Source organism: Neoarius graeffei, chromosome 2 (genome assembly GCF_027579695.1).
Source record: "Neoarius graeffei isolate fNeoGra1 chromosome 2, fNeoGra1.pri, whole genome shotgun sequence".
In the NCBI taxonomy this organism is placed as follows: domain Eukaryota; kingdom Metazoa; phylum Chordata; class Actinopteri; order Siluriformes; family Ariidae; genus Neoarius; species Neoarius graeffei.
Window position 1 is genome coordinate 104,392,023 of NC_083570.1, and position 15,021 is coordinate 104,407,043.

General features: G+C 41.3%; 1 protein-coding gene across 3 annotated transcripts in view; it reads right to left on the minus strand.

Moving 5' to 3' along the window:
* col14a1b (collagen, type XIV, alpha 1b) overlaps positions 1-15,021 on the minus strand; it is a 255,917-nt gene that overhangs the window by 222,777 nt on the left and 18,119 nt on the right. For 2 of the 3 annotated variants that reach the window (XM_060915311.1, XM_060915312.1), the window contains exon 3: positions 8,080-8,196. The exons of the other annotated variant lie outside the window; for it this stretch is intronic. In XM_060915311.1, the coding sequence (XP_060771294.1) occupies positions 8,080-8,196 (117 nt within the window). The remainder of the gene's footprint in view (positions 1-8,079; positions 8,197-15,021) is intronic. 3 annotated transcript variants of the gene reach the window in all.

Below are 15,021 nucleotides of genomic sequence, written 5' to 3' on the forward strand. Positions count from 1 at the left end.
CCTTCAGAATGAATACAAAGCTCCAATGTTTGACAAAAACACAAAGTGTCACTCTAATGTTCTGAATTGTACCCCATGACAGCTTTTTTAGCAGTCTGCACCAATACCTCACGAGGCTGCATGTCACAGCAAGTGTCTGTGTTGATCTTGCCGGAGTGCCCATTCAGAATCTTTTCAGTCGCTAGTGAAAGTCGCTCAGGTGGAAATACGCTTTTCAAACAAAATGTTACTTCCCGGTTGGCGGGATTCTCGCAATGCGGTGTGCGCATGATCAGAAGTGGAATGAAGTCTCGCTACCACAAGATAACGCGCAATTTCATAAGACTCTTTACTGGCTGTTTGTGCTTTCTGTGGTGTACAGTACGTTTGTAAATGTTATGCACTCTTATCATCGTGGGAATTGATTATAGCTCTAAATAAATATTGAAGGTTTTTTTAAAGAATCCATATAACTTTATTTGTACGCCCGTATACTACGTTTATTGAATCAAATCCGTATAAAATACGGACATTCCGTATAGGTTGACATGTATGAAGTTGAGTCATGGACCATGGAACAATTGATTATATTTTGATGCAAATACAGATATTTATGTGGCTCCAGGAGTTTTTTGTCTGTTCCCAATGCAAGTCAAAAAGTAGTGAACGTGTTTGGATGAAATTTGGTGTACAGCTTTAGTATTACCCTCGGTTCAAGTGATTTGATTTTGATGTTGATAATATGTGGTTTGGCGGACATATGCGCTCCACTGAGTGCCCTTCCAGTTAACATTGTGGTGCTAATAGTAATTCCGCTTTGTGTCGGATCAAATTAAATCACCCGTTGTTAATTATTTTTCTGTAACAGCATACCCAGGGTTCCCGCTGGCACTTGTCACTGACGAACATAATCCATCAGTGATGAAGAGAAAATTACTAGCAGTCGTAACAGTGATGAATGTATTTGTTGTCATCATTATAAGTCATCTTTTCTAGAAATCCCTCCACAAATCCCTCCGTTTGCCAAAATCCAACCCCAGTGAAGAGACAGCGGGAAGCCAGAGTGTAAACAATGAGCATTTGCTTGTGACCAATAAAATCGACGACACATAATAACTGAGTGAGCACCAAGCTTTTGGCCAATCACAGTGCATCTTAATCAGCCTGGTGTGTTGGTGTGATTATCTCTGCATGAACCAAACAATGGTGCAGTCTAAGCTGGCAAAGTTTTTTGAGCAGTCTTCTTCAAGCACTAATGGCCCTTTTCCACTACCCTTTTTCAGCTCACTTCAGCTCGCTTCAGCTCACTTCAGCCCGACACGGCTCACGTTTCGACTACCAAAAACCAGCACGACTCAGCTCGTTTCAGCCCTGCTTAGCCCCTAAAACTCGCACCGTTTTGGAGTGGGCTGAAGCGAGCCAAGCCGTGCCGAGTGAGGTTGGAGGCGTGAGCAGACACTCCCCTGTGCACTGATTGGTGAGGAGGAGTGTCCTCACATGCCCACACACGCCCCGCGAGCACGCTGGGATCTGTAAACACCGCAAACCCGGAAGAAGAATAATTACGAATTACAAGAATTTCTGAAGCCTTATGCGCCTCGCCTCATCTATACGCTCTTGCCAGTATCTGTCCGCGTTGTCGGTGACAACAAGCCACAGCACCAAGACCAGCAACACTAACGACTCCATGTCCTCCATGTTTATTGTTTACTATTCGGGTCGTGAGACTACCGCTTAAAAGCTCACTGAATCAGTGACATACAGAGCATCGTGGACGAGTTCGCGGAGCACAAGGCTCGTCGTATGCCCTTCAAATAATGCGCGCAGTAGGCTATTGATGTTTTATTATGAGCCATGTACAGTATGTCACCTAATGTTTTTTTGTTTCTGAGTTACATGTTCATTTGAAGGACTTAATGTACAAAATAACATAGTTGCACCCCGTAGTGTTGAAATTGGTAAACACAGTGCATTCAGTGAGGTTTGCACCACCCTCCTTTTATTTCTGACTCTTCCTGTCACCGTTGCAACCTCTGAGCGCTCATTCGTATGCCCTTCAAATAATGTGCGCAGTATAGGCTATTGATGTTTTATTATGAGCCATGTACAGTATCCTAATGTTTTTTGTTTCTGAGTTACATGTTCGTTTGAAGGATTTGATGTACTAAATAACATAGTTGCACCCGGTAGTGTTGAAATTGGTAAACACCGCAGTTGCGGACATTTTGTAGCCTAAAATGATGTTATGATAAGCTTTAATAAAGGGCCCGGTCATTTGCCCCGCCCCCGGCCCGACTCTGACTTGTTCCGCCACTGTCACTGATGTCACTGTTTGCGCTGCTTAACGACATCACGTGACGTCCACCCACTTTCGCTAACTCCACCCAATGTGTCCACCCACTTCCAGCCAGCACGGTTCAGCGCGGTTGTAGTCGAAATGCAACTCCAACAGCCCCGCTCAGCTCGACTCAGCTCGACTCAGCACGGCACGGCTCAGCCGCGTTTGTAGTGGAAAAGCGGCATAAGATGATTTAAGGATGAAACAGGCATGGGGTAGGCACACTCGGAGCTCCAACCGTCCCCGAGCACATCAGACAGGGTCAGTAATACAGGGGTCAATAAAAAACACTCAGAGCCCCGACTGTCCCTGAGCACACTGGTCAGTGTTAGTAATACACGGGTCGGTAAAAAAAAAAAAAAAGGCCAATGTGAAAGTGCCATTAGCTGGCAAGCGACTGAAGGGAGCTATGTTTTGGGCAGCATGGTGTGTTGAGTTCCAGTGGTGACTGTATGATGTAAAACACCGTGTCATTCTGTGTTCAGTTTGTAAATCGACGGGAAATTCGAATCCCTTCACTGTTGGTTGGTCCAAGATTCTTCTTATCTCTGTTCAATTGTAAATCAAATTTTGTGTTGAAGGGATAAAGGGAGTCCTAATACATCTTTGGAATAACTCCATGCTAAAATAACCTTAAGTAAGCTCAAACTAAAGAGGTTTATTTTAGCTTGATGGTGCACAGGGCACCCAAAATCAAGGTCTTTCTTATTAGAGGCTGGAGTGGAGCCTAAATTTTATATGTAATGGAGAAGCCTAGCTGCATCTGTACAAACATTTGAATTGTGCCAGTTTGGTTGGTATAAACCTGTATTAAGTCCTCTTTGATATGTCGGTAACAAAGAAAAAAATACAGACTAAGTGAAGAAAATAGAAGAAGAAGTGAAGAATACTTCTTTGACTTGATTTTATCAGGAAAAGGCAGAGAATATTTTTCAGAACCCAGGGGGAACGCTGCATACCTGATCGTGTTTATTATCAATTGTATTAGAGAGTGTGGTGTAAGGTGGAGGGCACTGGGCACGAGCTGTATCAGAAATATAATAATAATAATAATAATAATAATAATAATAATAATAATAAAAAACACCCTCAGCTCCCAGCATTTTACACACTAATATATATATATATATATATATATATATATATATATTGTTTTGCAAATCCAGATTCTGCTATAGTGATTACGGTGATGTAAATGACTCCACAAAAGTCCTGACAGCTTTAGAGTGTAAAAACACTGGAGCAGGTCCAAATCAATATGGATTACTGGGACACTAGCTGGTGAGTGTGGCTAATTATAATCATGTGTGTGTGACCCAGTTTCTTGCTGGAGGTGACATGATAATACTGTGAGCCAGACAGGAGTGAGCCAAATATTTAAATGGTTGCTCTCTCTCTCTCTCTTTTTTTGTCCCTTCTTCATAGAGAGACAATAGAACAGCATCACTGGTCATACACAACTATGCTTTTCATCCACACCACAGTACACATACATACAGTATGTCTCCTGAGAGACTCTGGAGGAAAGTCAGTGCTGCCAAATGTGAATTGAAGACAATAAACTCCCTCCATTATCTGTAACCGCTTATCCTGTGCAGGGTTGCAGGCAAGCTGGAGCCGATCCCAGCTGACTATGGGCGAGAGGCAGGGTACACCCTGGACAAGTCGCCAGGTCATCGCAGGGCTGATACAAACAACCATTCACACTCACATTCACACCTACGGTCAATTTAGAGCCACCAATTAGCCTAACCTGCATGTCTTTGGACTGTGGGGGAAACCGAAGGAAACCCACGCTGACACGAGGAGAACATGCAAACTCCGCACAGAAAGGCCCCCGTTGGCCGCTGGGCTCGAACCCAGAACCTTCTTGCTGTGAGGTGACAATGCTAACCACTACACCGCCAGACAATAAACTCACAAGCAAAAAAATTCTTATTCAGTCACCTCTTTCTCGATATTAATTAATTAACCATGAAACGACAAACGCTTCATTGCTTCCGACAACTTTGTTGGAGGAGGTTATGTTTTTGCCTCTGTTTGTTTCTTTGTTTGCCTTTTCACAACATCAGTCAAAAAGTAGTGAACAGATTTTGATGAAATTTGGTGGAATGGTGGGCCATGGACCAAGGAACGTTTGATTAAATTTTGATACAAATCCAGATGTGTATATGGATCCAGGATTTTTTTTTGGTCTCTTCCCAACATAACTCAAAAAGTAGTGCACAGATTTGGCTGAAATTTGTTCGAGTGATTTGATTCTGATGTTGATAATATATGGCTTGGCATAGATATGCACTCTACCAAGTGCCCTTCTAGTTATTAAATGGAAATGAATATTAAAATTCTCATCTGTTCCAACTTATTCTCATCAGAATCAGAAGAAAAGATGAAAAATGTCTTTTGAAATAAAAAAAAGAGTAACTATTTGCTGTGTGGATCTTGATCACAGATGAGTTTTGTCTCATACAGCCAGTAGGCAGGTCATGAAACAAAGATACTGCGTAGGCACAATGGAGCAAAAGGTCACAGAGAATTCAAGAAGACTCCCACACTTTACATTTTCAACATTTAAAATCTGTGAAAGATTACAAGATCATAAATTATTCATTAATTACTTTGTTAGTGCTAAATCTCCAAAGTGCTTTCATTTCAAGTGACTGGCTTAAGCAAAGGAAAGACAAACGAGAGATGGGGCACATGAATGAGGTCTGAGGTTAAGGACTTTCCAACCTATAACCATAAAGATAAAGAAGATATACTACACAGTTTACTCTTTTGTTTAGGGATTTTTTGGACACCTGACCATCACACCCATGTCACATGTCCTTGTTGAACATCTCATCCCAGATGTATTCCCCCTTTGCTCTTATAACAAGCTCCACTCTTCTGGGAAGACTTTCTGTGAAATTTTGGGGTGTGGCTGTGGGGATTTGTGTTCGTTCAGCTACAAGGGCATTAGTGAGGTCAGTCAAGGAGGTCTGGGGTTCAGTCGGTGTTCCAGTTCATCCCAAAGGTATGCAGTGGGTTTGAATTCAGTCAGGGCTCTATGCAGGATATTTGAGTTCTTCCACTCCATGTGCTTTGTGCGCAAGGGTATTGTCATGCTGGAACACGTGTGGGCCTTTTGGTTCCAGTGAAGGGAAATTGTAATGCTACAGCATAAAATGGCATTCTATACAACTGTGTGCAACAACTTTATGGTAACAGTTTGGGGTAGAAGCACATATACTGTAGGTGTAATAGTCAGGTATCCACATACTTTTGGCCATATAGTATATTATGTTGTGTATACTATATTGTCAACATCTTAATTTGATACTATTGTGAACTACCAAGGGCAAAAAGACCTTGCTACACCAGCATATGTCTCCCAATTTATAGGGCAGTGGTTAGCACTGTTGCCTCACAGCAAGAAGGTTCTGGGTTCGAACCCAGTGGCTGACAGGGGCCCTTTCTGTGTGGAGGTTGCATGTTCTCCCTGTGTCTGTGTGGGTTTCCTCTGGGTGCTCTGGTTTCCCCCACAGTTAGGCTAACTGGCTACTCTAATTTGCCCAAAGGTGTGAATGGTTGGTTGTCTGGGAACCCAGACACCATTTGGCGCCAGTCCCAAGCCTGGAAATGGGAGGGTTGCACCAGGAAGGGCATCTGGCGTAAAGCTATGCTCCAGTAATCCTAACCCATGACTATGTCATTGCTTGTTTACCGCAATGCATTATGGGTGATACCCGGGGTCAGCTCTGCTAAACTGTTTACTTTCGCCTTTGTTAAACACTGCATTGTTCTGTCTAACCGGTTTTAACCATGCCGCCTAAAGTGAATTGCTGTGTGCCTAACTGTGTCTCCACAACAAGGAGAACACATAATTTGAGCTTTTATCAGCTGCCAGTCGAGGAGAAGAGAAGAAAGAAATGGACAAGTTTAATCCGCAATGAAAAGCTTCGAAGTGAATCGAAATGGACGAATGTTTGTAGCTTACGTTTCTCTGGTGGGAAAAAGACGTACTTTAACTGTGACCCAGCAATATTTCCATGGTCTGCGGAACGGCCTTTGGTTATAGATGATTATAACAATCAGCACTGTTCATCATCTGAAACTAGCGATATTCCAAAGCCTGTAAAACAAAGAAGCATTCTTCAGCCTTTGCCTCTCAACATGCCAAAGCACTTGGCAGCCGAACAAGCCTGTCGGACCAATAAAACTCCCAAACCACGAAGGGTTCTCTTCTCGGGTATGTCTAATGTTCAGTGTACCTCACTAGCGACAGTTATTGAAGTAAAGGAATTTATACTGAACATGACACGGCAGATCAGCGGGTTTCCAAAGATTTTTTTTTGTAATGTTTCCTGATATCAAGTTTTATTTAACTTGTTTAAAATGTTTTGATAAGACATTCTGATATTTGATATTGTTGTACAATGTGGTAAAGTCAGTCAATCTCTAGGTTGTACAAATTCTTGTCACTTATGTCTTACCTTCTCACCAAGCTTGATTTTTTTCATTCCGATTTTCCTGCTGTAAACCCTCGACATGTTATCCGCCTCTTTAAATCACCAATTTCATTGTCTTCCACTACAGAGCATGGCAAAATCACTCCTCTCACATCGCTTCCACATAAAATTTATCTAATATCCGTTATATTGCCCAACTACTGACCCTGGCTATCCTCCATAATGCATTGCGACAAACAAGTGATAATATACTAGTTATGCTTGGGGAGACGAGCCGGAAGAAGAAGTCTCCCAATTTATCTTCCATTACGTCCATGTTCTGTGATCATACATGATAACTACAGTGACTATTTACTTGAAAGAAAAAAAGGAAACAAAATTTACAGGTATAAAAGCTCTAAATGTGCATTATTACACTAATATTATGGACAGTCTATGTTGAAAGTATACAATTTGGTGCAGCTGTTAATTATTTAGTAGTGTGTAAAATCGAACATGGCCATTAAGGCTATAGTCACATGGGAGTTTGCGATGGGTTTGCGAATACTTGGCGATGAAATATTTGTAGCATCACCGCCAATCATGTGATGCGTGGTGAATGTTCTGCAAGTTTCGTGAGTTGTTTTTTGGTGTGTCTCCACCTCATGAGCGGCCAAAAACATCACGAAAAATTTCAGTGCATGCATTGAAATTTGGTGGTGGTGTTTTTGTCGGGGGCGGCACAGTGGTGTAGTGGTTAGCACTGTCGTCTTACAGCAAGAAGGTCCTGGGTTCGAGCCCAGTGGCTGACAAGGGCCTTTCTGTGTGGAGTTGGTATGTTCTCCCCGTGTCTGCGTGGGTTTCCACCCACAGTCCAAAGGCATGCAGGTTAGATGAATTGGTGGCTCTAAATTGACCGTGAGTGTGAATGGTTGTTTGTATCTCTGTGTCAGCCCTGCGATAACCTGGTGACTTGTCCAGGGTGTTCTCCACCTCTTGCCCATAGTCAGCTGGGATAGGCTCCAGTTTGCCTGCAGCCCTGTAGAACAGGATAAGCGGCTACAGAGAAGGGATGGATGGATGTTTTTGTCGGCACACTAAACGGCAAATACGCACAGATGGGTTTGGGAATACTTCCTGAAGCTCAGGACAGCATCGCCACCAAACGCCTCATGGGTTTCATCGATAACCCATCGCAAAGCATCGCGAGCTGTAGTGTGACCATAGCCTTAACTCCAAACTAGGCTAAAATAGAGTTTATCTTCATCTGGTATAACAGGCTGCTGGAATTTTTTTTTCACTGACCATCTAAATATAAGTGCATTTGCTCACCTGATCCAGAGCTGTAGATGAATCTGTAGCTGTCAAACTCTCCTTTTGGTTCCTTCCAGGATACACTGAGGATACCTGAGCTTAGCTCCTTAAAACGCAACCTTCTCGGAGCAGGCACTGTACACACACACAAAACAAACAACACAAAAAATCTGTACAACATTCAGGTGAACGTGATTTATGTTTAAAATCATTCCAAGAAAACTGCAGTGTCTCAGGATAAAAGGTATATTATCCCTGTACCTTCCAATCATTTAATCTCCAATGCTGAAATTAAAATTGGAAAACACATTTCAGAGGCTTTTTAAAACCTCACTTGTCATTTGATTGGAAAAAAAAAAAAGATATTGTAAAAGATTTTCTGACACAAAATACAGATTATATGGGGGGGAAAAAGATTTATAAGAAGGAGAAAGTGAGATTTTTTTTTTTTACTGAGCCATGATCAGTAAACGGTTTCTCAAAAGCCTCTTAACCCTAAGAGCATCTTAACTAGGAGAGAGAGAGCATTCATTGTGCTGCTCGCTCTACCATTTAACTTTGTGCCACGATACTTTTGAGAAACTCAGGCCAGTTCTGTTAATCCAATCACAGCTGTTACTGAATTTGGCCCTGCATCTATGCGTCTATGTTTGAAGATTCTCCACAGATAGAGGATATTACACGGTTGCGCAAAGATATGATGTTTATCTTCAAGCGGTGAATGTATATATCACGAGTGAGTGCAGCGAACATGTGATATATTTTTCAACATGAGAAGATAAACTTCATATCTTTGCACCACCATGACATGTTCTTGATATCATATTATATGGACACATCCACAAAAAAAACCAAACAAACAAACATACAAAAAAAAAAAACGCAAGTTCATCAAAAGAATTTTAATTTTGAACCGGTTTGCCGTTTTGACAATGCGCATCTAGTCAGTGGGAAAACACTGGGAGTGACGTCATCGGAGTGAAACATCGGTGATTATTATACATACAGGACACTTTTTTGATGGAATTAAAACATGTGTTCTATTCCATTCTAGCGGGTTTCATTCATTTTGTTTGATAGCATGCAATATTGTTAGCATATCGCTTATCTTACGTGTATTACATCACTCTACCCAATGGAGAATGAGTGTTGGATATGGTTTATGATATTGCATGGTTGTCAAGACAACATGACATCACACGTCAGAGATGTAAAACTTCTGCGCTAGCAAGCGACTGGGACAATTTGTAAACTAACATGGCTGCCAGGTTTGCTTCATTAAATACGTAAGATTTTGAGAGAATTTTGAAAGAGAAAGACATATTGAACACCTGAAAGGAATGTGTATTTATAATAATAATAATGGCGTTGAGTGGTATATCAGATATATTCCATTCAGCTCCTCGTCTTCGACTCCTTCAGTATCCTGCTAGCTGAATGGAATATATCTGAGATATATCACTCAACGCCAGCCAATATTATTTAAATATGTCACTCAGATCCATGATATATTTCAGATGAAAAATACAAGTTTTTCAGCACGATGAGATAAACTTCATATCTTCAAGCCAACGTGTTCTTTTGATTATATCGACACATTCACAGACAAAAAGTACCCAAATTTATCAAAACAATTCATTGATTTCCTCACGAGTGACATATAGAGATTTATGTCACAGTTTTGGTTCTCCATGTCCCAGATGGAGCTCGTATGAAAAATATGAGCGATGTATTTCCCAGTAAAACACTGTGTCCAGATAATATCTGATTATATGTTCATAAGTAATGCGTAAAGGCCTGAATACAGTCTACTGTCATGTCTTTATTAATCAATGGTTCTGATTTACTAATATTTTAATATCTTCCCAATTTCACCTGCTGTATTTGACTGGATTTGTCACATTGGACTGGTCATCTGTAATCTAAAAATACCCTTAGTACATTTTCTGTTTTTAAAAAGTTGATTATTACTTCGACAATACAAACCTTGAGACCTTAAAAAGAAAAAAAAACAGTCCGCTTTTTTTTTTGTTTGTTTTCCAATCATGGTTTCAGAAATGGAAGTCCAAAGAATGGAAGGTACACAGTCTAAAGGGAACGACTTTTATCATCTACAAAGCAAACACACTCTTCATGAAACAGCTTAAATTGAGGAGGATGTTTGATTGGCAGATGGTGATTAAATTAGTCTGAGCTTGATACAGAGAGATAGGCAGTTTTTCATCCATCTGTGTTTGAGAAACAAGTATCACAGAAACCACAGATGTCTCAAAGAGTCACACGCTTTCCCTTCATACATCTGTAGCAAGGTGTTAGTAATGAATTTGCTGCTTCAGCTCTGGAGGACAGGCTCAGGAGTAGAGCTTGATCGAACCAGAGGTCATACAGAGGAAAGATAAATCTTGCATTCCAACATTGTCTTTAAAATCCCCTTATTAACGTCCCTATATTAAGTGTCCATCGCATACGTCGCCATCTTCAGAGCAGAGTTTTGAGTCTGAACATAGATGAACTGGGGAGAAAGCATGATGCTGTGAATGCTACTGATCTGGAAACTTATACAAACAAATTCTTTTGAACTATGAGTAAAACTTGGATGCTTAAAAGCTCTCATGTACGGTAAACTAGCTAATGTGCTTGCATCAGTCTGAAAAGACTTAGGGTAAGGCTATTCTTCGTGTGCATGTGACGTCATGCTTATTTTCCAAACCGGAAGTCCGACATGTTTGATGATAACAATGACCAAGATAGCGGCGCTTCACGCATGAGCTGCTGCAATGCTTTGTGATTTTTCTTTTGATTTCACTGCCTTTGAAGAAAGACAATGCCTACTTTGTTGTTATAATGCTACTCGTGACATAGAAAGAATTCCCAAAATAATTAAAAACGCAACAAAACAGATGAACTATCCAGAGAACGAGGGTGGCACGGTGGTGTAGTGGTTAGCACTGCAGCTTCACAGCAAGAAGGTCTGGGTTCGAGCCTCGTGGCCGACGGGAGCCTTTCTGTGTGGAGTTTGCATGTTCTCCCCGTGTCCGCGTGGGTTTCCTCCGGGTGCTCTGGTTTCCCCCACAATCCAAAGACATGCAGGTTAGGTTAACTGGTGACTCTAAATTGATCGTAGGTGTGAATGTGAGTGTGGATGGTTGTTTGTCTCTATGTATCAGCCCTGTGATGACCTGGCGACTTGTCCAGGGTGTACCCCGCCTTTTGCCCGTAGTCAGCTGGGATAGGCTCCAGCTTGCCCGCGACCCTGCACAGGATAAGTGGTTACAGATAATGGATGGATATCCAGAGAATGCCGTGCATAGGCTGTGGTTCTAAAACCTACATCATAAGGACTTAACTGAGGAAAAAGCCGATTACGCCTATGTGCGTGGTGGCCACTTTATATCTGGTAAGAGTTCTTAGCAATTTAAAGCTATGTTTTCTGCTGATTAAATTGAACTTTCAAGCTTTAGCCCGAACACTCTGCTTCTCACCTTGCGGGAGCATCGGCCAACCTACGCGATAAAATAAATCCAGATTGGGCACCAACACTCAAATTAGGACACGATAAGATCAAGATGAAAGAAAACTCATCTCATGGGATCAAGAAGCAACAGGAGAAATGAAAGATCTGCCATGAAAGCCAGATTAGAAGCAGCGCAAACCTTAGTGAGTTTGGATACACAAGGAGAACAATGTGGGTCAACTTGGCCAGGTGAGATTTTAGTGATTCTAGTAACTTCGTTTTACTTATGCACTTTTTTTTTTTTTTTTGTAGAGCACGATAGTTCACAATATCAGAGTATTCAATCAGTGGTAACAAGGCTAAATCCTCCGTATAATCAGACAGCTTTAACATATACAAATTTCAACTTTTTCTCTGAATCGTTACTTGGCAGAGGACTCTAGAGAATCATAACATTCGGGCGGCACGGTGGTGTAGTGGTTAGCACGGTCGCCTCACAGCAAGAAGGTTCTGGGTTCGAACCCAGCGGCGGGCGAGGGCCTTTCTGTGCGGAGTTTGCATGTTCTCCCTGTGTCTGCGTGGGTTTCCTCCGGGTGCTCTGGTTTCCCCCACAATCCAAAGACATGCAGTTAGGTTGACGTGGGGCGGCCTTGGGCTGAGGTGCCCTTGAGCAAGGTACTGAACCCCTGACTGCTCCCCAGGTGCTTTGGTGTGGCTGCCCGCTACTCTGTGCGTGTGTTCACTGCTTCAGTTGGGTTAAATGCAGAGGATGAATTTCACTGTGCTTGAAGTGTGCATGTGACGAATAAAGGTTTCTTCTTCTATTTCAAGAAAGTCAGAGATGAATCACCGTTTGTCTCGTTCACACGAGACAGCATTTTGGATTTGTATATCATCCAACATGGCGGTGTACGTATGCATACGTCACACTATTTTGTCACGTGGTTGCACACAAAGAATAGTAATATTGACTCAATACCTCAAATACCTCCAAACGGGTCGTCCATTTAACTGTACTACAGCTGATGAGCCCTTAAGATTGGAACAGTGATTGAGGGGACGTCAAAGAGGGTGTGTTAAAGCAGTATTGGAAGACAGCAGGTTCTGAAATAGGATTGTTTTGTCTCTATTTCTCTTTAGGAGTAAGACAGAGAGAGAGAGAGAGAGAGAGAGCATATTCAGTATCCATTCTTCATTTTATTTCAGTTCCACAGGCAAAACTAATCCAATCCCATGCCGACACACTGACACACACACATACACCTCACGCACATCTGGAACTCTACCAGTACTACACTATGTGTACCTAAATCTAAACTATAGGATGCACCCACCCATTCCCACAAACTCATTCTTGTGTTTGTGTCACAGTTAGCAAGCAAAGATGCTGGAATATCTTTTACATACCCACACTGACCGGAGAACAGTGCGACAGTTTTGTGCAGGTATGTAAAGAACAGCCTGTTTATTGCTAATATTAGCATTTATAAGGATGCATCAAGTCAAGCAATATATAAAAATAATATACCAAACACACCAACCTTAACATGGGGAAAGGGGCTTGCTGCAGGGCATTTGTGATTCTGTGAAATGAAGCTCTTTCTCTCTTCTGTACAGAATGCTAAAGTGCATCCCGGTTCAGTCCAGCGGTGTTAAGTCATCTTATCGCTTTCTGCGTATAATTCGCAATGTTGATGTTTGGCCAGTGGTTTAACATGCTCAGCCACAGGATGCCTTACGAGCCAAGATGTCGTACCTTTAGTCCTCAAGGATTCCAGCACCGTTATGTAGATTTTAAGTACAGAGGTGAACACAGCTGTGGTTATATTTTGCTCCGAGTCTCCAAAACTGATCAGACTGGAGAGAAGAAATTGCTTTTGGACATTGTGGTGGAAATCCGTGCTACGATGCTTGTTCCAATGAGCATACCTGTGTTTGGTAGACTGGTACGCTAGACAGTGTGTAATGTATGTATGAGCCTTTTAGACACAATTATATGATGTTATCAAGAGAACAGATGCTTTTTTTAAATTGTTCAAATGTACGAAAAAAAAACATCTTGAAAATCACATCTTGTGTAAATTTCTGCAAAAGGAGACTCACTATATAAGGAGTCTTATGTAAACCTCAGCGAGCCATGATCCAGCAAAAATAAACAAGATGTATTATGTATGATAGGCTTAAATAGATGATACAGGGTTATAATAATCTTACTTTCACATAATGATGCAATACATTCAGTGGTCTTGCTGGAATATAAAGATTTCACAACAGCGACTAGACTTCCACTAGATCGCTACAGCAAAACTATTTTACAACCCCATTTCCAAAAAAGTTGGGATGCTGTATAAACTGTAAATAAAAACAGAATGCGATAATTTACAAATCAAGAAAACCGGTATTTCATTGAAAATAGTACAAAGACAATATATCAAGCTGAGAATTTTTTTTTTTTTAAATACACGCTCATTTTGGATTTGATGTCAGCAACATGTTTCAAAAAAGTTGGGATAGGGGCATGTTTACCACTGTGTTGCATCACCTCTACTTTTAACAACACTCTGTAATGTTGGGGAACTGAGAAGACCAATTGCTGTAGTTTTGAAAGAGAAATGTTTTCCCTTTCTTGCCTGATATACAATTTCATTTGTGCAACAGTTAAAGGTCTCCTTTGTCATATTTTTTGCTTCATTATGCGCCAAATGTTTTCAATGGGAGACAAGTCTGGACTGCAGCAGGCCAGTTTAGCACCTGGACTCTTATTACAAAGCCATGCAGTTTTAATATGTGCAGAAAGCGGTTTGGCATTGTCTTGCTGAAAGAAGGAAGGCCTTCCCTAAAAAAGATTTTGTCTGGATGGCAGCATATCGCTCTGAAACATGTGTGTATATATATATATATATATATATATATATATATATATATATATATATATATATATATATATATATATATAAAATTCAGCATTAATGATGCCTTCCCAGATGTACAAGCTACCCCATCATGTGCATTAATACACCCTCATACCATCACAGATGCTGGCTTTTGAACTGTGCACTGATAAGCCGGATGGTCCCTCTCCTCTTTAGCCTGGAGGACGTGGTGTCCATGATTTCTAAAAAGAATTTCCACTTTTGATTCATCAGGCCTCGGGATAATTTTCCACTTTGCCTCAGTCCATCATAAAAGAGCTTGGGCCCAGAGAAGGTGGCGGTGTTTCTGGATATTGTTTATATCTGTTTTTAACTTGCATTTGTGGATGCAGTAATGAACTGTTTTCACAGACGATGGTTTTCTGAAGTGTTCTGGAGTCCATACAGTGATTTCCACTACAGACACGTGTCTGCTTTTAATGCAGTGTCTCCTGAGGGCCTGAAGATCACAGGCATCCAATGTCAGTTTTCAGCCTTGTCTCTTGCATGAGAAATTTCTCCAGATTCTCTGAATCGTTAATGATATTATGGACCACAGATGATGTGATCCCCAAATTCTTTGCAATTTTACAT